At 29.4% G+C, this 25,175-nt stretch overlaps 3 protein-coding genes across 3 annotated transcripts; 2 read left to right on the forward strand and 1 right to left on the reverse strand.

The window, feature by feature from the left end:
* Positions 1-2,648: 2,648 nt before the first annotated feature.
* On the reverse strand, positions 2,649-10,251 carry LOC108773455 (protein yellow). Its single transcript, XM_018539269.1, has 3 exons — positions 10,143-10,251; positions 7,153-8,029; positions 2,649-3,487 (listed from the first exon to the last, which is right to left on the reverse strand). Exons 2-3 carry the CDS (start codon positions 7,923-7,925, stop codon positions 2,968-2,970), a joined length of 1,293 nt encoding a protein of 430 aa, XP_018394771.1. The 5' UTR covers positions 7,926-8,029; positions 10,143-10,251; the 3' UTR covers positions 2,649-2,967.
* A 5,560-nt stretch (positions 10,252-15,811) lies between these two features.
* On the forward strand, positions 15,812-17,214 carry LOC108773481 (protein FAM136A). Its single transcript, XM_018539302.1, has 3 exons — positions 15,812-15,895; positions 16,340-16,480; positions 16,885-17,214. The coding sequence occupies exons 1-3, from the start codon at positions 15,812-15,814 to the stop codon at positions 17,083-17,085; spliced, it is 426 nt and encodes a 141-aa protein (XP_018394804.1). The 3' UTR covers positions 17,086-17,214.
* Positions 17,215-18,978: 1,764 nt separating this feature from the next.
* On the forward strand, positions 18,979-22,943 carry LOC108773477 (acyl-CoA:lysophosphatidylglycerol acyltransferase 1). Its single transcript, XM_018539297.1, has 6 exons — positions 18,979-19,180; positions 20,705-20,940; positions 21,018-21,232; positions 21,831-22,104; positions 22,336-22,487; positions 22,566-22,943. The coding sequence occupies exons 1-6, from the start codon at positions 19,143-19,145 to the stop codon at positions 22,800-22,802; spliced, it is 1,152 nt and encodes a 383-aa protein (XP_018394799.1). The 5' UTR covers positions 18,979-19,142; the 3' UTR covers positions 22,803-22,943.
* Positions 22,944-25,175: the final 2,232 nt, after the last annotated feature.

Raw genomic sequence — 25,175 nt, forward strand, 5'->3', positions numbered from 1 at the left:
AGTTACGTTTTTCTCCTTTTTCTTATTTCTCTTTTTTGTTAAATTATTAATTATAACAAAAAAATGTACAATATCATTGCGATGTTCAACTTATATGCGATAAATACCAAATTCAACTGAATGTAAACATTAAGAATGAACAGAAAAGTATAACAATTGTCAATCCATAATCTCATACGGACTTTACAATAAACATTGCTAAAAAGGAGGGATGTCAATAAAGCCGTTTTTTTATCACGTCAGAATCACTTCAAATTGTGTTATTTTATTATACACTCGATGGAATTTATATTCCACTAAAACCGTTTGTTGTCCAAGTAATTAGATGCTGAGAATGAGGCACTCTTAGATTTCAGTTTATACATGGGATATTACGCATAGTTACAGTGTCTGCTTGATTTCATTCTATCAATGAGTCCTCATCACCATACTTTCTCAAAAACTACTCATATACATATATAACTATTTCCATATAACGTATCATTCATTAACAATAATATCATTTTTTATCGATACCATAAATTCACATTTTCGGATAGATACTTTAATTTTACATAATGACTATCCATTCGATTTTTTATTTTCCATACTATTCACAATTGCTTAAAATATTTGTTAAATAGACACACCTCTAAATTTTCGTCGAGACCACTATCAAATATAATTGTTATGTGTTTACGGTACTAAATGTTGCTTCAATGTCTGAAAAATTCATTCACTCAATTCAACAAAGGATGTGAGAGTATCGTTTTACAGTACTAATATAAATTAAATGAATTCATCAAGGTTCATAAAGATCATTGTCCATATATGTCCACAAATAACGTTGTATATAAAATCTCGAAAATGAAGATTTCGTTACAGAAATGACCATAGAAATAAGAACGTATTTAGCTTACTTTTACGATGCTAACAACTACTTTACTCAAACACAACTATAATATTTCCTAAAAATATGACAAGTCTTAAATATACGATTAAAACACAAACATTATCATTTGCCAGAATAACCTCATGGACGGAAAAAACCACCTTCTATATATCTTGGATAATATTTCTTTATATACTTGTTACTAAATTTTTTAAATATTATACCAAAATATTGTTGCACTCCGAACGCATGGCGCATTTACGGCAATATTTCGCACGCAGAGGATACAAACAGAACCCGTGTATTGTAATAAAAACTCACGTAAAAAACACAAAAACATCTTTATTGAAAATGTAAAACGTTGACACATAGAACTGTCATAAACAACTGCATTGCCAGCAAAAGAATCGTCGCTTCACTTCTAAAGCATGCAAAAGACAAAAGATTTCTACGTGTAGTAATGCTTGCAACAATACTAAGCAATTATTATCAATAATATTTTTATTTGCAAGTAAAACTGGTCTTAATTATTATTTTGAAATTAAACTGGTCTTAGTTATTATTTTGAAATTAAAAAGAAGAATGAAAAAGTTTAATAAAATTATTGAAAAAATCTTACTTAAAATAAAAGAAAATTATTAATACAAATTTCAGAATTCTTAGAATGAATAATTATTATTTATCAATAACTAACAAGTAGTTGAAGGCATTTCAGTGAATCAAACCTATAGGTTTGAAAACCTATAGGTTTAGAATCTATAGATTCTTTCGAAACAAGAAAATTATTTTCATGCTTCAGATGAATACCATATTCAGTTTTAATCCCAATTCGTGCTTATTACTCTTTGGTGTTTTTGTGATAGCAATATTTTTAACTACGTATTACAATATATTTATTATACAATATAATATAATAATATAGAATGTATTTACTAACATTAGTTAAATAAATATTTTTTTTAATTATTATGTACCAGATAAGATATTCCTCATAAACTTTCAGATGCTGAAAACGAATACTGCAAGTTTAATTTCACCAGATATGTCAAATTTTCAAAGTAATTGAAATTAATGTACAAAAATTGTAATGTACAGCTTTTTTGCTATATTTGATATTCTTTCTTATTAAAAAATGTTAACGTAAGCTTGAAATTCTCACAGAAGTCATAAATATATTGTTTTTTCTATAAAATACATTTTTTAATTTTGATATCTTATTTTGTGCCGTGTTAAAAATAATTTAAGTATAGGGCTTTTCTAAGAAATAACAAATTTTCCGCCTATGATGAAGTCATATACAAGGTGATCCAAAAATCTGATACAGTCGAATATTTCATAAACAAAGTAATTTTAAGTAAAATTTGTTTCGAATGAGACTTATTTGACAACACATATATACACACACATATAAAAAATGTTCATTTTTCACGTTTCCGCTGTAAGAAAAAAGTAACATGATTGCTACTCAGAATGTCAAGATAACATTAACCTTTTTTACAAAAAATGTCAAGTATCGCAAAAAAGTCATTTTTTGTATTTAAATCTCAATTATTTTGAAAACCTGATGTATGTACTGAAAAATTGGCTTACAGCATTTTCAATATTCAGAAATCTATTTAAAAAATCACCTCGTCTGATTCGAAGTAATTTCTTGCTATAAACTAATATAATTTTTTAAATCGTATAAAAGTATTTTGATTTTAGCAATGATGTAAGGTAATCGGTCATACTTTTATATAATAAAATCAAACTGTATTTCTCTATACATATAGTGTTATCCTGTTGTCAGATCTTACGTTTCTCTTTATTTATCGAATAAACTGTAAAAAAGAACAATATTTTCTATGGTCCCATGATACAGATTTTTCATGTAACAAATGTCATTTATCGTGCCTGATTAGTTTTGCGATCACGCATTATGTGTTTTTTGTTATGTACGTTTGGTTACTCTGATTGGTTACGTTACGAGATAGGCGTTAAATTTTCCACGAGACGCCATCAATTAATATATGATTGACAGTTTTGGCGTATATTCGTAAATTGTTTCTTCGTATACACAACATAAATATCTTTAACAAAATTTTGTCATGAAGTGGTTACTTCACGATAAGTATAAAAATGGTAGGCAATAACGCGGCGAGTATGGGTGTGATGAAATCAGCACCAGCGATGTAATCTGGAAATTCGGGCGCCGTGCCGTTCTCATAGTATTGATAATTTTTAACATTTACACGTGATCGAATGAGACGGTAATTAGGCATGTTGATATCAACGCGATTATTTAAGAAATTTTGTAGCATATTGGTGACACACCAAAAATTACCGTCTTCATCAAATGCGAAACTGTCAGGCCACTGCGTCAATACGTGATCGCGCGATATAATTCGTTGACCGACGGTAAAGGGTGTATTCTTAGTATCCCACATAGCGATAGCATCGTCAGCTAGTAAACCAAAGTAAAGTACGCCAGTAGACGACATCGCCATGCCGTCCGTTTGCGAAGTCTTCCGTCCAAGTTCCTTCACGTATTGATCGATATTCGTCATATTGTTCTTTAGAGCAAATACCGGAATCGAATACAGATGGAAAGAAGATAAAGGTGAATAATAGATTTGTCTGAAACAAATTCAATTGTCGTTTGTTAGAAGGTTATACAAAAATATAAATTTTTAATATAGAAAAATGTTACTACAATGACAGACGATTTTAATAACTTTAATTTTACTATATTATAAGATCTTTTGTTAGAAGACAAAAACTTATAGAGGAGCTAATATAAGAGAATAAACAAAAGTAGAAACAAAATAGAATATCATAGATAAGTAATATAAGCTAATTTGGACATAGCCGCTTCTTTATTTTGTGAAATTTCATATTGTGATATTCTCTATTTTATGAAAACATTGTTAAAGCCATAGCACATAGAAAAACTTAAGCATTAAGCGAATTGACTAATCATAGTAGAAACCATAAAACCATAACGTAAGCAGTAACGAATTCAATATGTTGATTTCCTTACTATTTAAGTCTTAAGTCTAAAGTTTTTTATGTGCCAAGGCCTTTGTCCCTATAAAGTAACGTTTTCCTGCATTACTCTCCATTTATTTACATGCTATTTAATATGAATAAGAGACAAAGCATGCTACATTTTAATTATTTGCAAATGTGAATTAGAATAAAGAATGCGAAAATTACAAGAAATATATTTCCAATGACTTTGAAAAAAAAAAATCTTATGTAAAAAAAAGCACGGTCACTACAGAAAAGGGGACCTCCAACATGTTTTAGGTAGCGATTATTCCTTAAAAAATTATTATAAAAAAGTTTAAGAAGTAACTTCTTATTTTTTTTTCATCTTTTAATATCCAGAGATATGGTAGTCTCGGTGTTAAAAAAAAAAAAGCGTTTAGCAATAGTGCGAGATCGATCGTGTATATATCCGATCGTACCGATCAAATTCTATGTATGCTTAATCGATAGTTTTTACTCCAATTATATATTAAAAGTACCTTCATTTTTTTTCTATGTGTCTTATGAGCGGAAATATTGCTGCAAACTCTAAATTTTGTGTTTAAAATTTAAGGAATATTGTTACTATATTAAACGTTATAATTAACGTCGTCTCATCTGCCCGATCTGTGTATTATACATTTCGAATTTTTGTCGATAGACGACAATCTTAACTTTTACATTACTTATTAACAAACTTCTTAACGAGCAACGGGTGATTACTGAAATCCAATAGTCATTCGCAGAGTTATAACCTTGATTGATGATAATATATAATCATCTAATTTTATTATAAATGTTATTATAAATTTTCATGGAAAAAGGTTTATTGTAGAATATTTTACATTCATTATCAGGATGTCTGGAACCTATACTAAGAGAAAAATATATTGCATTTGTGAATATAATTATGTAGTAAAATAATTATGGTTAGGAGCATCATTTTTATAGTTATTATTGCTATAATGTTAGTAACAATAACCTTATATGTATAGTTCTATCAAACGGTACAAAAATTGTACTATAAATTATGATAATTTCAAATATTATAATATTATTATAATATATAATATTATTATAATGTAGTAAAGTATGGAAATATGGATGGTAAATAGAATAATCATTTTTATGTAGTAACTGCAATCATAATTACAATGAATATAACCATTTTTTCAATATTCGCTTACTATTTACATGTGATAACAATAATTAAAGAATATATAATATTATGATCTTTATGATCACATAATTTAGTGTTTAGGTTACTGTAATTCATATAGTCAAAACGATTATAAATTTATTTGGGTTATCCTAAAAAATAACTATAAATTATAGTTAAATTATGGTTATATTCCAACCATTTCTTCTCTCTGTGTACGAAATCACCCGTCATAAGCAGGTAAAGCGGATTGGACTGAGTCGAAAAGTTTTCTATTATTTTACAAAATTTTCGCAATAGTTAACGAAATATAAATTTTTAAAACCGAATAAAAAACGTATTCGCTCGACCTACTACTGCCAAGTATACGCCCTTCACGCACGAGTCGCGAGGAGCGGGGATGGCCTGGCAAGTGTGCCGCTACGCTGTCGAGTCATGACGGTTAGAGGCTCGGCTCGCGACGACGCACAGTGCGTGCGGCGCGGGGCGCTCATCACATCAGGCAGTTCTCACTCGCTGCGCGCTAACGATCGATGAACGTGCACATATCAGACACGAGCTTATTTGGCGATCTTTAAAAATTAATACCTCGTTTAATATTGCATAATGATATAGAAATAAGGCTCTATCAGTATAAACAAATTTAATTTATTGACTTGCAACATTATGATAATAGGAAGAAAAAACGAGAATACCACTATGAAGCAATAGTGTAGATTTCCAATTATTTTATAATAATGTATTTACTGTAACATTGAGAATGATCCAATCGGTGTCGAAACGTTTATAATTGTTTTTATCTTTATGTTTTAAATTAAACGTTCTTTATTACATAACTGGCTCTTAGCTCTTCAATTTTTCTGTTTTGTTTTAATTTATCTATTTTTCTTTTATATTTTGATAATAATCTTAAAATATGTACTCATCACAAATTTTAGAAAAATTTATTACTCAAAAGCCACGTATGATATACTAAAAAAAAAAATAACATAATAAAAAATGTAATTTATAACGTTCAAAGAATATCATAAAATTTCCTCGAAAAAAAGTCAGAATAAAAAGCAAATCTTTGTTTTAACTTAATATACACAACTAAATTTTGTGTGCATATTCGAATTATGTATTTCTACACATCATCAACCGTATACGTGAGTCATATTTGCGGTTATTTTAATTACAATTGTTCTAGGTTGAAAGTATGTTTTCAGTACACATGTTACAAAAAATGTACAGGTAAACTGTTCATAGGAAGACATTCACCACTATAAAATGCGTGATATCAGTACAAACTTACCTTTACAAAAAAGGGACACAACTTAACACGCTTCTCGAATAAAATTTAAGTGTCCAACCCAAGTAATAGTAGGTTACTTCTTCTTAAGAAATATCCCTATACTTAAATATTTTGATTAGAAGAGTAAATGTTTTTGATCGAATTCTTTTTACAATATAAAAACGTCATGTATACAAAAGAAAGAATTAAAACCATTTGAATCGGAATAGCAAGATTCTTTAATAGGAATACATAGAACGATATACTTCGATTTCATTCTATAAATGAAAAATAAAGATAGAGTCACTTGGATTATATTCTTTATTTAATTTGGTATGATTAGTATATGGGATTTATCTTGATGCCAGTTGCTGATATCAAATCTTTTATGAGAATGATACATAAAATTTTGTAGAATTTAACTTAGCACCAGGTGTTGATATTTATACAATTTTTCACGCGAAGCAAGTATTATATCATCTGATCTCACCCTACCTCCTCCCTTCCACAAAAGAGCGCATTACGTTTCATGCGAAGCGAATCTCACCCCACCTCCCCCTGTCAAGAGGCACACGATTTTGCACGCGAAGGGAGTTAAATTCCATCCCACCCCCGCCTTGCCAAGGAGTGTCCGATTTTTCATGTAAAGGGAGTTCCATCCCATTTTTCCTATGTGTCAAAATCGTGTGCTCCTTGGCATGGGGGAAGGTGGAGTGGAACTCGCTTCGCGTGGAAAGTTGGACGCGCCTCTTAACAACATATATCAAGGTCGAGATCATCGGCAGTTGCTCTCCTTTTCTGCAGTTTTATCAAAAACATTAATCTGAAGATCTACCTTACCTGTTGCTACTACTCGCAGGTGAAAGCGCTATACCATCCACGTGCACTGGATTGATTACATGCGTCTTTGCTACCATGAATCCGACTGCCTCCGATTTTGCTCTCATAGAATCGTGTCGGATCTTCCAAGAATTATTATCTCTTAAAGAATACACAATGATGCCAGGATCAGTAGTATCAGTGTCGGTAATATATGCCATACCACCATCCTCATGATCGAGAACAATGTCATTGAGGTATGCAGTTTTGCGGCGAGCTACGTGCTCGGGGAACTCATAAGTACGAAGGATCTTATTATTGTCCTCGAGATCAAGAATGACAAGACGCGGCGAGCAGTCGGCTTTGGATTCTCTGAGAGACGTGGGTCGACCGGTGTCAAGTATCCACATGTGACCCTTAACATCGATTTCCATGCTGTGAACCAGTTGGAATGCCGTGCAATTACCCAATTTCTGCATATCCCAGGTGGGGAAGGCCTCTAATTTAGGTGCTGTAATGCTGTTAATCGGTTTTGCCGATGTCATACCCAACGTCACCGGCACGCCGTCTTTCCATCGTGGTAATGTCAAATACATTTTATCTTTCCAAAATTTCGCAGTGGTGATAAAATTATTCGCTGGTTTGTAATCACCGCGCATTACGGCATACTGCCGATCTTCCTCCGACGGCCACTCGAAGTCAATCAACTTCCATTCAAAGATTACTTGAAACGGCTCGTGGCATAACACTATGGTGGTTAGAAAAGCCAGTAACATCCATGGCTTCATTATCATCGAAGTCGATAATGTCTTTGATAGATTGTGAATATCACAAAAAATATCTTTTTTTTCTTCTTTCTTCGCAGATCCAATGCTACGCGTTGCACAGTAATTTAAGCCTGTTTAAAGGGATTTAATAAGATTTGACTGATATGTAGAGAAACATTGACAATATTAAAATACTTTGATATTTAAAAAAACACAGAATTTTAATGATTATATCTTACGATATGTTCTTTGTAATTTTAATTTGAAAATAACTGTAAATTATCAAAATTTAAGAAAGTATACATTAAACAACAAATAAATTTTTTAAATATACTTCAAAACTCTATTATTACAAGTTTGTTTTTTAAAATGTACACGATTACATACATATAATAACATAAGCCTACAAAAGCAAAAAATATTTTGTGTTTTAAAAATGGCACAATTTGTTTTTGTTAAAACCAAATTCGTAAATTTATTTTTTGTCACGTTAGATTTCCGAGATATTTTAATCTTAAATTTTTCCGAAAAGACCTATTTTAGACATTTTTAAGTTCGAATATTTTATAAACATGATGCGATAGAGAAATAGAGGATTGCAGATTCGAATTCAGCATGAAAACATTTACGAAAATTACTTATAAGGTAAAACTTTTATAAATGAATCAACATAGAAAAAAATTAGATGTTGCAAATATTACTTACGGCACTTAGCCAAATTCAGATAAAAAATTAAAAATAAAAGAAATAAAAAATATTCAAATAAAAAATACGAAGTTGGTAACTGCTATATGTATTTCCATTTGTGACTCAGAGTTCGGTTAAATGCGGTGAGCATACTTGCAATATGTATATGTATAATTTTTTTCATTACACTATGTTGACTCATTTATAAAACCTAATAGATAATTTTCATAGATCTTCTTACGCTAATTTCAAATCTACAGCCTATATTTCTCCATCACATCAGGTTTAGATATTTGAACCTAAAAATGCCCGATATATAACTTAAATTCAAATCTTATAACTCAAAAAGTACTTAATGAAAAAATAGTTTATTATAGTGAAAAGCTCTCGAGGTAAGCTACAAAAATATGCAATAAAAATTGGGGATTTCATTAAAAAATTCAAAGTGCTCTTGCACTGATCTTGATGTCGCTATCAAAGGTCAAATCAATAGTACCTTCTTATGTCTCCCTTTAAACCATACAACTTTTGTTTGTGAAATAAATATTTTTCCGTACCACAGTTTTCGGGGGAAATCTTAATGCATTATTTAAAATAAGACACCCTGTATATACAAGATGAGGCATACAATTTGCACACCTTAAAAAACTTGTAAACTGTAAGTTGTACGAAAAACTATTATGCATAAAAGTTTGTCATACAACTTATAGTTTACAAGTTTTTTAAAATGCAAATTATATGACACACCCTGCATCTATACATAGAAAGAGCATAATCAGCAATTCTCGGATAGAAATCGAGTGTATTAAAAAATAAAATTGTGCTTTAAAAATACATTAAATTTACTAAAATACATTTAGTTAGTTATGGTACTTAATTATCATTATTATTAATTATAACTTTTCGTCGGAAGCTTTCTACGAGATTTTTAACTGCAGTTTTAGGTAAAAACTTTCAAATCTTCCGAATATGCCAAAGATAACCGTTCCAAAATAAATATTCGTATTTCTCAAAACTTCATTTTTGTAATTGATCGGATATTTTTAATCCAATCTCATCCAACATCGAGGAGGCCAATCAATCGATTGATATATGACATTCTTACATTTGTGAAAATTTCATAAAAGCATGTCGTGGAATGCATGATGCCAAGTTATAATTAATGATAATAATGCAGATTATTATAGATGCCATAACTAACTAAATGCATTTTAGTGACTGTATAATGTACTTTAAAATATAATTTTAATTTTTAATATACTCAATTTCTTTCAGAGAACTGTTGACTACGCTCTTCTGCCACTGTGTGTGTGTGCGTGTGTGCGTGTGTGTGTGTGTGTGTGTGTGTGTGTGTGTGTGTGTGTATATATGTATGTATATTCATATATATACAACAGTTTACATAGTGTTTAATTATTAAGTTAAAATCTTAATTTATGTATTTCTTCTCTAGTATGGATCTATAAAGAATATAAAAGAAAGATAGTTATAAAGTTGCAAAACGTAATATCTTGGCAAAGAGCGTGTAATCGGAACAAGTTGCCAATCTTTGCTTACTTCTCGATGAAGTTTATTTTCGTACGCAGGTTGATTCACGCGTGCCGAGATTTGTATATCAAGTGTAACGTACGGAATGATCACGCAACGACGATCGCGATTTGACTAACAAGACCGAGAGACGCATGGCACGGCGGCGTTGCCGCCACCACCATCACCGACGACGACAACGACGACGATGATGCTTCGGGAGACGTCGATTTCCCACCCGTTCGTTTAAAATGTGTTTACATGCAGTCGAAGACGAGGAGAAGATGTCGCCTATATTACGTCGAGCTTACGCAGACGATTAAATGACGCAAAGATACAGATTGCCATGTCGCTCTGCAGAACCGCATCGTAAATTTTCGGTGCAGTGATGTAATCCCGTTGTAAAAATCAATCTTTCATTAATTTCGGTTTTAGATAAACGATCGCACAATTTTGTTTGTTATTGCTCAGATAATTGTAACGATCCGATGAACATATGATGAGTTATGATTGCCATTAATAAAATCGATCAAAAAATCAAACAATTGATAAAATTTAAAAATTATCGAAACATGGATATAATCTGTAATGTTGATAATATAAATGATATTACGAAATATAAATGATATTTACGAAATATATTTACAAAATTAATATAAACGCTCTGTTTATAAATTTATTAAAGTGAATATTTTACTCTAACGAATTTAGAGAGCAAATATTTCTGAACATTTATTATAATATTTATTATAAAAAATGAATAAAATGATCTTATATCAACATATCCATTGTTTTCATAAATGTCATACAAATCGCGTTAAGAAAATTTACACCCTTTTTTCCATGGTAGAAATAGTAGTTTTATATTCGTTATCTGTATTTGCATCACCCCTTTTTCCATTATCAGTATTCATATTGCACATCTCATGTTTAATACATAGGTATTTTTACATAAAAATGATACAAAAGAAGCGTCTATACTTACAGTACAAAGTTAGATGTTAAACTCTAATACATGTATGAATGGCTTAAATGAATTTATCTTAAAAATATGACTACGCGCCGATTACTTCTAAACTTTCAACACAATCAATCTGAAATATTAATAATACCTCAAATTTAATTAGAAGCTTAAAGCTTGTAAAATAATTTATTGTTAAATATATTATCTTGGTCGAGAAATATTTCTGAGATAAATTTATTTAAAATACATATATTTATAATATAATATGTATTACCATCTCTGACTTTGACTGTACGTAACGTTTCTTGTATTTCTTTGATGTATTCATATAAACGATCTTATTCAAGCTCGGTGCTTAACTTGCCTGTGTGTATAAGAATTTTGGCCAAAGAGGGGAGAACGAAATAGGTCAGATTACGCAATGATGTACCTAAAAAAAAAAATCTGTCGTTTAGTGGTTCCGTGTTAATGGTACGTCAGAAGATTTTCTATTTACATACAATTTTAAGAAGATATTCTACATACAATAAAGAAATTTCGTATAACCATAAAGTGCTGGATTTAATATTGCAATTCTCACTAGAAAAATGTTTGCATATACTGACTTACATAAGTAGCACGTAAATGACAAATTTCTTTTAACAAATCCTGTATCCTTTTATTTAAAAAAACTATTCGAGTTTTTTGTAGAAAATATTTTTGTCGTATATATAATTTATGTGTCCTTATTTTTATAGATAAATACGTGTTATAAATATACGCGCCGGATTTGTGTAAAAGTTTTTGTTTAAAGGAAATGCTAAAAAGAATTTCCCACTTATCGGTAGCATATTTTTGTTGGGTGTGACCTTTTTTCTGTTTTTACTTATTACTTGTAATCATAATGCCATTCGCAATTGCAAAACTTAATACGCTCTCCATCGATTCATGATTATGAATTAATTCGTTGCTCCAAAGTTAATTATTATTTATGTCTTTCGCTGCATTCTTATGGATATGTAATCAAGTTGAGCAAGTTATTTAATTAATTTTGCATCATATTTTATTTTTTATCTTTTTTATTTCTTGTGTAGTTTCTCATTAAGTTAAATTTTGAGTGTGGAGTGCTCCACGATTCCACATTATAAATTCCGATCCTGGTCTTGTTTTTCTCTAATATTATTATTATTATTATTATTATTATATGTATTTATACATATTTTAATATTAAACATAAAATGTATATAAGCTCGAAAATGGAAGTTTACCAATTTTTCTTTTGTGTCAATGTTAGATAAACCATTTTGTAAACTCGGAATTGTTCGTAATTGTTCGAAATCAAATTAGTATTGTATGTATATTGTTAAACTATAACCAACTCATTGACTTTATTTGCCTGTATACTAATGTATATTACATGAATACATAGGTTTTTATATATTGATTTTTAAATTGTGAGAGTCAGAAAACTTGATATATATATTGTATTAATATTTTTAGTTTTTAAATTTTAATCATTTTGTAAAGTATGCGTAATCATACAAAGTTATTTTTTAATTTTCCTAATCTCTAACGTTATTATTACCGTCATGATAAATTGTAACATTATTGCTAAATTGTTATTACAAAAAAGTACATACGCCAAGTACATTATACATATATTATTAACGACAGTCATTATTTATTGACTATTCAACGATTTTTTTTTTTACAAAATCAGGCTACTGTAGTGTCCTAAGGTTTAAATCTCAAAAGTCTATAAGTTATAACGCACCATTGATGTCACATTTGACAAAATTTATCAAAAAATACAAAAATTAGTATTAATTTCGATTGTTAACTTATGCTTTGCTTCACAATGAAAATTCGATGATCAATTATTAAAATACTGAATTAATTTTATATTTGAAACAGGGTCTCGACATAGAAGTTATCACTATGTACAATATCATCTACATCCTTTGCAACAATTTTAAACATTTTAATTATACATTCGTATTACCGTTAATACTATAAATAAATGCCTTAATAAGAAAAATCTCACCTTTATCGCTAAATGTGCTAAAGAAAAATCCGTAATCAGAAATGTTGATTCATTCCATTATTTATGTAATACATACATTATAACATTATTTATAATTTCTTTATTAAGCTCGATCACTGACCGTTTTGTTACATTAATCAAAAGATCATTGTAAGAATATGATAGCTTTGAAACATTCTATATGTATACAACCTATTGTTCACCAAATCCAAATCTAAATCACAAAAAGCCCTTATTGTATTAATCGAACACATTTGATAGAATCACGTATGCGCGCTATATACGAGTGCAATTTATTCTGGGTAAATCTATTATGACAACTCTTATGGGAATGTTTTCTCATTTTGGCCTTCATGTTGCAGCGAATAATAATATAGAGAAATCATCATTGTGCGTGTAGAGACACTATGCATCACATATATATATTATACGCTTCTGATTCACATCACAAAAGAGCGAGAAGGAAACGCATGTAACATCTTGCGTAACACTTTTGTTCCGCGCTGTAGCAACATTGCGTGGCGTTGATGCAACACTTAAAAATATCTACAATATAGTTACAACGACAATCGCGTATATACGTTAATGTGCATCATATGCGCGCGAGTAAATTTGCATGGGAGTCACGTTAAGCTTTGCTTACGCGGGGCTCAAGGAAATATTTTCGGCATCGATACAGACACGTTCGTTTTCAACGTTTCTCTAAAATGGTAACTCCAAGACAAGTAAGCAGTTAGGTCATCTGCACCGATTACTGGCAGGAAGACTGTAAACTCAAGCTATTATTGTGCACATTTCTAACCTGATATATATACATATTCTAAGACCAATATTTATATACTGTTCTTATTTTATGATCGATAGTTTAAGTAATGCTAATAAAGCTCTTTGATTGATCCATAACAACTTAATACTATATATACTTAAGTCAATTTTAAATATAAGACTCAATTATAGAGACGAGTTTAAATACATTATTATTAGTATCAACATCAAGACTTGCTGTGATCCATGTATATAGTGTTTAAAAATTATGGCAAATTTGAGAAATATCCTCTATATATGTAATATACAGGGATATTTCTCGAATTATCATAATTTTTTAGATACCTCTCTTTTAGATATTGACAACAAAATGTTTCGAATAACAGTTATGTTCTTTAAATGGAACTATATATTTTTCTTCTTGTATTCTTATAGTACATAAAAAATGAATTTAATATAGCATGTTATATATCAAGTTAATTATACGATCCTGAGATAATGTAATTAATACTTACAACATAATTCACGAATTTAGCGTTAATACTTAAAATAGTGAGGCGAACGTAAATAAACGTAACTGTAGAAAACATGCATATACTATAAAACAGGAACACGCATATACATATATATATATATATATATATATATACACACAATGTACAGGATACTCCATTTTAACCAATATAAATTTGTTCCGAAATTATTAATGATACGAAAAAATATTTCGAATAAAAGTTAATAACAGTTATGAGAGGAATGTATTTTGGTCATATTTTTTTTTATATGTAGGCACCAAAAAGATATCTCTTCTCATTTTCAAAAGAAATTATCTTCTCATTTTTGATGGAACTATATTATATAATTTCTTTTATATAATATGTCATTCCTCCATTTATTATGCATATAAAAATATATTAAGGTAGAGAAAAAAGCATAGTTTAGAAAATATTTTTGTGTAATCGTAGCTTAACTCTTTTGTGAACTAGGGATGTACGGGTATTCGGTACCCAAAAATACGGATCGGTTCTGATTGAGTAATTATTGAGTCGGACGGGTTCCAAATGTTCGGATACCTGAATTTCAGGATAAAATTTTTGATTCGAAACTCGATATTTAATTCAGACCAATATTTTTCTGACCGATTTTATGCCCATTTTCACTAGATAGATTAGTTTAGTCTCGGTTTAATTTACTGTTCATCTTTTTTTAATTTTTAGAACTAGAAAAAAACAAAGAAGTTGAATAGAGATTAAAATCAATTTACATACACTGATGAAAATGGGCATTAAATTTTTTGATTTAAATGTTTTTATCTGTAACGTGTAATCAAATGCAAGAATCCAAAAGAAAAAAAACAATGTGTAAAAAATTATTTTATTTTAAATTAAAGTGTAGAAAACATAACTTTTCGACATTTTCTGTTATTTTACTTCGTATGGCCGTAACAATAATATAATACGTCAAGCATGTACAAAACGTACTTTCGAACAATTTTAGAAAGGAAGTACAGACATATATGATCGTATCGCTAGTCCATACTTGTAAGGTCTATAGACGGTACTCAGAGGGCAGTATTAGCGACTTAAATAAAAACTCACTTGTCTTAAAATAAAAATAGTTTTAAGATAAGAGCGGATTTTAATTATTTTAGCGATTTCAACGATTTATTTGCATCAAGAGCATCATAAAATGTTATGTAGTTGATATTCACTTCTTCAGAGGGCAATAGTGCACGGAAGCATTTTGCGGTTACAGGAAAAAGCCTTCATGCCCTCTCTCTCAAGTTTCTTTCTGCTTCCATTATCGGGTACCATGCCGGTTTGCCGACAATCGACATGCGACCACGCGGCGGATGCGGCCATGCCCTGTTACTGTAGTAATAAAACTCGTATATTACACTTGTATATCACTAATATAATCAAGATATAACAAATATTTGAAATTAAAATGGAGGAACAGAGAAAACGAGTAGAAGATCATATGACGAAAATGGTCGAAGAAATTGACAAGATGTATTTACGGAAAATGCAGGTACTATTGTTGAGTTTTAGGTTATTGTTTAACCTAGTGTATGTGAAATACCTAGGTAATTATTTAGAATACCTCCTTCATCTCCGCTTTTATTGAAATTAGACTCATTTTTACACGAAATGAAAGAATTCATAAGAAAAAACATTGGCTCGGTTCCGCGAACCGAAATATTAAACGTTAAAATTGACATTATTCAAGTTAGAAAATTTGTCACATCCACAAAATACTGCGAAATTCTCTGTTTAAAAAACACAAATTTACTGTTTTAAAAACAATTCACTGCTTTAAACAATTTAAACAAATTTTCTGCATTTGCAGTGAATTTATAAAATTCTGATCAATTTTTGATTAAATATACATATTAGGCATTTTATCAATTCAGATATCTCACTTTTACATTCAGAATTATAGAATTCACATTACAAATTATATTTGTGATTTTAGAGCGATATGCATAAATGCGCTGCACAATGTTGTGAAAATGAATCATATAGCATACAAAAAGTACATACCTGTGTGGAGAATTGTAGTTCCTCTTTGAATAAAGCGCAACAATATGTTCAAGGAGAGTTCGAACGAGTACAGGTAATAAAATTTGTTCCATTTACAATAAAATGAAAGTCTAAAACCTGTAACGAAGCTGAATCTTAAATGCTTAAATAATTTATATGTGAATTTTTATACCACATATGTAGTTATTTGAATTGCGTAGCAAATTAAATTTTCGGATTTAAAACTCAACTGAACTAATAGTAGCATAACATCACAAATTAAATTGACAAGCAATTTAATAATTTGATGCTCAATCAGGCATTCTATTAGAGAGATGATGAAAGATGATGAAACTTCTTCTACCTTGTATATATGTATATACAATGTTAGATATTCATGCTAAAAGATACTTAAGGCAAAATATCTCAATTTGAGATCTTATCTCTCAAAAAAGTATGTTTGCTTTTATTTAATTTATGAAATACGAAATTTTCCAGAATCGCTTACAAAGGTGCATAATGGAATGTAATGATAATATAAAAGACAAAATGGGCCCGAACCCGACTCAAACTGAAGTGGATAGGTATAGCGAAGAATTTGAAAAATGTGCCACCAAGTGTGTAGACTCTTATTGCGAGTTACTACCGATTTTGGAAAAAACTATGAAGAAAGTTCTTAGTAAAAATGAATTCTCGTAACATTTTTTTTATTTGGGAAATAAATGTTAACTGCCTTTCATTTTTAACATCTTTAATATTAAAAATATGTTCTATATTTTCAGTAGTATGCTTTCAGGCGAAATTTATTTACAGGTACAAAGTACGTGTAGCGGCATTTGATGAATATTTATATATATGAATTATTGCAAAAAAATATATATATGTATTCGATGTTTTTTTTTTATAACCCTAAATTTATTTCAGAAAAAACCTTGATTAACCTTATTTTCTCTTTTTTCTTTCATCTTTTCCATCCTGCATCTTTTTATTATATATATTTCATATAATTTTAAGACTTAAAAAGAATTATTTTTAGGTTCCTATGGCCATCTGAGAAATAATTTACTTGCTATATATAAAGAAAATCTTTTATGAAACAATCATAAATCTTATGCGAATGTAGTTCGGCAGAGTCAATTCGGGATAAGATTTAGTTCAAGGCGAAGGAAAAGAAAAAATAATTTCATTGATTTTAAGGGGATGTGGCTAAACTGAACAATTATCTTCGATTTCTATTTAAATATTCCCGCCACGGAAGACAGTCAGGTCTTTAGCTCTAGGCACACAAAAAACTTAAGGCAGTAAGACGTAAGCAGTAAGGAAATCAACGTTGTGGATTTGCTACTGCTTAAGTTATGGCCTTACGTGATTGGTCAATTCGTTTACTGCTAAGTCTTACTGCGTTAAGTTTTTTTGTGTGCCAGGGTCCTTTACAGAACAATTCTGTAATTGGCGATCCGCTTAATTAAGTTCTGTGTCAACAGTACTAGAACTCTGTCAGAGTTCTTGGATCCAGGAATGTGTAGCCAATCAACATGTAGTTTTTACGGAAAAACGACAAGTTCATTGGTTACACATTTTTTGGTTCGAAAATTCGGACAGGGTTCTAGCACCGTGGACACAGGGCTTTACGCTCGATCCGTAATCTGTACTGACAGTTATTAAAAATAGTTGAGTGTCTAGTCCCATTTTGCAGTAATTCAGTAATTAAAGTCTACGTAATAAAAGCATTTTTTCGAAATGCTAAACGTTATGTTTCATAGGCGAAAAATGTTTGCGAAATGATGTAAAAAATTGGACGCATGCAATTGTAAATTCTTTTCTCTACGAGGTATAATGTGACTCAAATATACAGTATCGATTACATGGAAGCCCTACAAACCCGAATTTTGAACAAAAAAGCCTTGGGCGAAGAGCCGCGCTCAAGAGTAAAGTACCCTTAATATCGGTGTGTCGGCGAATTTAACGGTTGTGCTGAGTTGTGCTATACCGTGGCACAAAACGAGCACAACTCAGCACAATGTTTATTTTTCCGATTAAACAAAATGGCGGTGCTAACTTCACGCACATCTATTATAGGGTCTCCAGTCTAACCTGTAATAGTATGGAAAAGAACGACACAAAACGTGGACATTGTCTTACGAGATTTGATACATGAAAAAAGGATGTCCACTCTCAGGGTTTCTCTCTGCTTATGTCCACTTTTGACGTGCTACGATTTTATCGGCGTGACACAGTAGACATAATACGTAGTTCTCGTATCTCGAAAACGGACATTAGTGCGCTAGCGTACGGGAAGTTAGAAGCGTCACAGGAGAAAAGCCGAATGGCCGATCTCAAGCTCAGGTTTCTCTCTGGTAGAACACAAACAGGACAACAAAAGCGATGAATAACGAAATATTTCAACAGAAACGATCTATTTGAGATTTAATCGGCGGTAGAGGCGGGAAGAATACATAAATTATTGACAATTCACTCGCATTTCTCACGCCACAGTAAAAGCGTCCACGATAAAACGTTTATATAATAGAGAAACGGAAGATCGAGCGCGAGTATTGAATCTTGCAGATATATGCTTACGTCGACGTTGCAGTAATTCCAAGTAATTCTTGACGGTCAAACGTATTCGTTGATCCGCGTATGTCTTTCAGAATAATGATTCCTTGTTATGTAAATTGCACATAAGAAAATGATATGGTGAAGAAAAAGTGTATGAAATTCTTTCGATCTTTTGCAACGGATGGTGGCACTCAAAAATGACTGACTCTACCTCTGCCGCCTCTTCTTTTGTCAGGTAACGTCTGCTCATTTATGCAAATCTCACGATTTTTGCATGATTGTGATATTTTTTATATTAATTTCAACTTCTAAATGATACACAAGATAAATTCCATCGTGTGAATATCGTGATATAAAAGGTAGCCCATGTACTATATGGAAAAAATGCATTTAACCTTATATTTTACATCGAATGAAACTTGAACATATGAAGATGTTGAAGAGAGAGGGAGAGAGAATGAGAGAGATAACATCCAAATATATGAACTTTAAACATTTTGCTCTTTTTTTTTGTAATCTTTAATATCCTTGTTTTGCCATTTTTGTTACATTTTAATATAATATGTTATGATAAAAGCATAAAGTTCATTAATTATATTTAAGAATTTAGAGGAAATATAGATTAAAAATATATATGTTTACTATTATCAAAAACATATGTATTTAAGAATGTGTTGGTTGTATAGTCTCTGCAAAGTAAATTTAAAGATTTGGAAATGTATTTAATATTTATACTTTTTATATATACATATATATATATATATATATAAGATATATATATTTATATGAAAGTTTGACAAATAAGATTATATTTTTATTGAATAATCTTTTTATAGTTTATTTAGTCTATTAAAAATTAAATTATTTTTGACAGCATTAAGAAAAGTTTATTTTATAAATAAATAAAATTTTGTTTGTTTACTGAACAACTAATCTGTGCATTTTTTGCAATGAAGCGCTTTATATTATATTATAAATCAAATTCTGATCTTTTATTATTTTTTAATATTAGAATACATATTTACTTTTTATTGAAATAATTTTTTATTTATGTAAAAAGCGCTATATTTTTTTCTAGTGCTTAAATACAATATAGAATAACAGATAATATTTTTCATAATTTTTTGAATGTTTTTAAAATAAATTCATTACATTTATAAAAATACTTTAATCATGATATACTAATCTAATCACAGTATACTAATTGATATAAATTTTATTTATTGTATATCTTGTTAAATAATTTACTATTTACATTATATTTTTATTTTATGAATTATAATTGAATTAAAGAAAACAAAAAATATAAATTATAACCTAATCTTTAATATGTGAGTTGAAAATCTAATATTAGGTGCATCCAATGTATTGATGTAAAAATAATGTCTGTTGGTCAACTTAATAAAAAATATTTATTATAAAAATAAACAGAAGTTTTTATAAGACTACAGGAATTAGACAAGAATTCTTATGTTATTTAAGTTTAATAAAATAATTTTTATATATACTACATTATGATAAATTTTAGAATGGCACTTTGGATTGTATGTTATTTCTATATATTTTTGATAAAATAAAGTACTAAATGCAGAAATTTGAATACAAAATATATTCTATTTTATGACAAAAGATAGAAAACTTTTATCTACATGAAAATATTTGGAATTTCTTGTGTATATCTTAAAACATATATAATATCCTATTAATAATAGTCTATTATCAATAAGACTTATGAATAAATTTATTTACTTTTATTTAGAGTATGTACATCTTATAGAATAATCAGCAACATAGTAACTTTACTGAAATGTGTTGTACGAACGGCATTTGTGATAGTAAACAATGTCTATTGCATACCTACATATGTAGTATGGATGATGTTATTATTTCCTGTAAAAATATATCAACCTCAAGTATACTGGCGAATCGAAGGCCTATTTTTCCACTGGTTATTGGCAATGGTATCAATGTGGACTTGGTCTGCAGGTTACGACAGTAAGTACTAATAAAAGAATGTAAATTGGAAAAAAATAAGTTTGTAAAAAAAATATAATAAATTTTTTGTTTTACAGTAATAGAACAAGGTGATGACATACAGAAAATTATAAGTGAAAAAACACTAGTTATAGCAAATCATCAGAGCACTGGTGATGTTCCTATATTAATGACAACATTTAACGCCAAACCAAATGTTCTACCTAATTTAATGTGGATAATGGATAGAGTGTTCAAATTTACTAATTTTGGGATAGTTTCTATATTACATCAAGATTTTTTCATCATATCAGTGAGTGCAAATTTATTTCTTAAGAATGTATGCAGGATATTTTTTGAATCAATCGCTACTTTATGTGTATTTACATATTTCGACTACTACTATTTTTATGTTTGTACTATATATATGTTCCCTACAGTCATATTTGTTTAAGTGCTTCTCACTATTTCAGATGTCAACAATAGATTGTGAATTATATTGCAAATATTAATTAAATTAAGATCGAATAATTAACATGTTACATAATACTATATCGATAAATTTGTTTTTATATACTATAACAATATAGAAAAGAAAATATATGATTCTATTTTTTTTTTTAAATTTCACTTCAATTTTTGGTTAAAAAATAAATTATTTTGAAATTTTTTTTTCACAATTCTTCATTAAAAATCAATAAACTTTTGTTTGAAATATTTTATTGTTAACCCATCGAAAATATCTAAAAAAAATGGCGACCGAGGAATTCCCTGTATTTACAGAATATATTGAATATATTTATACTATTTACTTGCTTTTTATAATGTAATATAATAGTACAGTGACAGTATAGTAACAAAAAATGCAGGTTATCTGTTATCTTCAGTTAATATATATTAGATAACTATAGGGACGTAAAAGAAGGGAAGAAAGTTTGAAACAATTACAAAAACATCTCAAAGATTCGTACATACCACGAGATAGAAAATGGATGGTACTTTTTCCGGAAGGTGGCTTTTTGTGTAAAAGAAGAGAGACGTCACAAAAATATGCTAAGAAGAATAATCTGCCTATTCTTGAAAATGTGACTTTACCAAGAGTAGGAGCTATGCAGATGATTTTTGATACTCTTGGACCAGCAGAAAATAGGAATGCAGAGGATCAACACTTGAATAGCCGACCAAGTATAAAATTACATTTTGTATTATAAATTATTGCATGTTAATGTTATTAATATATTAGTATATATGTATTATATCATATAACTGGATAATGCTTTCGAGGCTTTCATGGTTTTCAACATATGTATCTTATTATATATGTCAATATATGTACAAATATCTATAGTATATGTAAATTTTAATGATATAATTATTGCAAAATATATTACATATAATTTTATGATATATTTATAGGTTTGGCGGTAGTTAATCCAGAAATTAGTTGGATTCTTGATATAACAATAGCGTATCCTCAAGGTAAGCCGCTTGACTTGCCTACTATTATAACTGGTTCAAGACCTCCGTGTGAGACGGTATTATTTTATCGACTTTTCCCTAGTTCAGTGGTAAGTGACTTGACATGAAGTAGAACATGTAACGCAAATACGTATAGCAATATGTTACGTAATATTTTATGATGATAGGTACCTCGCGAACCAGAACAATTATCCAGATGGTTATATGATAGATGGGTAGAGAAAGAGGTACTATTGGAACATTTTTATAAACATGGATCATTTCTTGGCACAAATGGATCAAACAGAGGAAGTACCAAAGTACATCAGGATCCATTAAGATTCCTAGTCCTTCATTTATTCTTTATAACATCTAGTTATATACATTATAGCATGCTTACATATGTGCTATCTTGCTTTTGGTAAGATGTTTTTATATTATGTGCGACGCACGATGGTCCAAGAAGAAGGAAATCACAGTAACGAAGTAAGATATCCTTGCCTTAAATAACCATTTTCATGTTTATGAAAATAATTGTAATAAATGTAGATTATATATATTAAATTCGGCAGTATACTCGCATTATTTGTCACTTGTAATGCTTATTTTTATTTAAAGCAACAGTTGCAAATGAGTGATATTTATAATTGATATTACCAGTGGTATTTATATTTTAAAGCTAACATGAAATTGTGTATAACACTTTTAAATTTTATTTCAAACTATTAATATATTTTACATTTAGCAAAAACAATTTTAGTTACATTTCTAATTGTAAGTCTGGAAAACCAATTGAGTGCGCAATTCAAAAGATAACAATCATGTGGTTGTATAAATTTACATAAAATTATTTAAAGCACTCAAGATCCAGCTTCAACTGGAAGCTGAAATAGGCATTGCTTCTTATTAAAAATACAATTTGTTTCTGTAATTTATAATAATTGCTACATAGCTTTAAAATTATTTTTCTTATACTATATATACTATATACTGTACAAAGTTACATAACAAACTTGTTTTTATAATAAATTAATATTCGTATACCTTCGAACTTGACGATGGAATATTCTTAGAACAAAATCGTTGGTGCGACACCAAAAATTATAGATTTATATTCTTCATTTTTGGACTGTAGGATATAAAAATATTTAATTGTAAATTTAGAATATACACATGGAAATAAATATTTCCTCTGTAATATCAAATATGTGATCTCTCGTTTAATAGAGATGCATAATGTGTTTTGCTGCAAATTCTTGAGAATCCATAAAAGTTCAGCATTTAGATTTTTTATTAATATTAGACAATATTGCACCTCTTAATTTACACAATTATAAATATTGTATAATAAATATTATCCGGTTTCATGGATTCAATTTTAGGTATAAATTAGGTATCATTCACATTAACTTTTATTACCTTCACCGATAATATATGGAAATAATGTGTGTATTTACACATACCTGGTAGTTGGTAGCGTTGTAACAAAATCTTTGTAATATATACATCACATGTGTGTTTATATAAGTTGATTATAAAGTGATATACATTTTATATCAATATACAATAGGAGAAACAAATTTTTGTAGGAATAGTAATAGTTGAATTTTTTAAAAAAGTATTCATTTATTTTTTTGTAATAACAATAGCAAAAGATATTTTTCAAAGAAAATATGGTCCATTTTAAAAACATTTTTTAAACATCACGTTAAGAAGTTTGTAATAAGAAATTTGTAATTTTAACGACATAAATTAGAATTAGATTAATGGAAAAATATAATTGCAAACAGAAGAGTTTAGGAACTGTATTTCTGATTTGTTGTGTAGTTGCATTACGGTCTTATAAAACATTTTATATTGCAAATAAAAAGAATATTGTACCAGATGTGTATGAAATAATAGGTGGAATATATTTTTCATGTCCATAAACTATTAAATGAATATAAGAAATCTTTGTCTTTTTTAAGTGCATTTCTGATGACCTTTAATTGTAACATACAATGGTGTCTTATGCTGTTTTAATAACATATCCTTCAAAGTTAATTCATAATTGAATCTTGGAACAAAAAGATATCAAGGTATATGTTTTGAATTATGATCGAGATTAACATTAGTTAACGATCCTGCATGTAGCTTATATGCGCTTATTTCCATAATTACATATACCGATTACCGATCGTACCAATCTATTATTCATATTAATTTTAATTAGCTTCTAATATTGATTTTCATTGCATAACTAATTATATTTTAACGTGCGCGCGTGTCACCCGTACTACGTATAGGATGGATATTCTCTATTCGCGCACATGAAATGTATAATGTGATTCTCTATGTGAAAGAATGCAACTTTTTTTCTAGCAAAAATATCCAATAGTAGAATTTAAATGAGAACAATATTTGAAAAATTAGAACTTGCATCGTATTCGCTTTTAGAATATACATATACGCTAATGAGCGCTTAGATCGAAGCAAACATGGATGCGAGAGAGAAAGATATAGTGGAACTAAAATTCGTAATGCGCATGCTTAGTTCCGTTCATATTTCAATAAATACGACAGATATGTGAAAACGGAACGAATGAAACGATGGATGGAACCAATCTCTCTCGTACCCATGTTGGCTTGAAGCCAACATAGTATGGAAGAGAACCACAATTATGTGGACATTACCCTATGAGATTTGGTACATGTAAGGGCGGATTCACACTTTAACGAAAAAGTGGAAAGCGGAAAAGCCGTAGCCAATCAGAACTCGCGTTGGTATGAAGTAGTATAGAACTAACAGAAAGTAGTTC

This window comes from Cyphomyrmex costatus, unplaced genomic scaffold (genome assembly GCF_001594065.2).
Source record: "Cyphomyrmex costatus isolate MS0001 unplaced genomic scaffold, Ccosl1.0 scaffold21, whole genome shotgun sequence".
NCBI classification, from domain to species: domain Eukaryota; kingdom Metazoa; phylum Arthropoda; class Insecta; order Hymenoptera; family Formicidae; genus Cyphomyrmex; species Cyphomyrmex costatus.

What these genes read in the sequence shown, in the direction of transcription:
- LOC108773481 (XM_018539302.1), top strand. Translation starts at nt 15,812, where the DNA reads ATGGAGGAACAGAGAAAACGAGTAGAAGATCATATGACGAAAATGGTC. An exon ending in TGTATTTACGGAAAATGCAG is followed by an intron (nt 15,896 to 16,339) that starts GTACTATTGTTG and finishes TTGTGATTTTAG; the next exon opens with AGCGATATGCATAAATGCGC. An exon ending in GAGAGTTCGAACGAGTACAG is followed by an intron (nt 16,481 to 16,884) that starts GTAATAAAATTT and finishes GAAATTTTCCAG; the next exon opens with AATCGCTTACAAAGGTGCAT.
- LOC108773477 (XM_018539297.1), top strand. Translation starts at nt 19,143, where the DNA reads ATGACTGACTCTACCTCTGCCGCCTCTTCTTTTGTCAG. An exon ending in TTGGTCTGCAGGTTACGACA is followed by an intron (nt 20,941 to 21,017) that starts GTAAGTACTAAT and finishes TTTGTTTTACAG; the next exon opens with TAATAGAACAAGGTGATGAC. An exon ending in AAGATTTTTTCATCATATCA is followed by an intron (nt 21,233 to 21,830) that starts GTGAGTGCAAAT and finishes AGATAACTATAG; the next exon opens with GGACGTAAAAGAAGGGAAGA.
- LOC108773455 (XM_018539269.1), bottom strand. Translation starts at nt 7,925, where the DNA reads ATGATAATGAAGCCATGGATGTTACTGGCTTTTCTAACCACCATAGTG. An exon ending in CCTGCGAGTAGTAGCAACAG is followed by an intron (nt 3,488 to 7,152) that starts GTAAGGTAGATC and finishes AATTTGTTTCAG; the next exon opens with ACAAATCTATTATTCACCTT.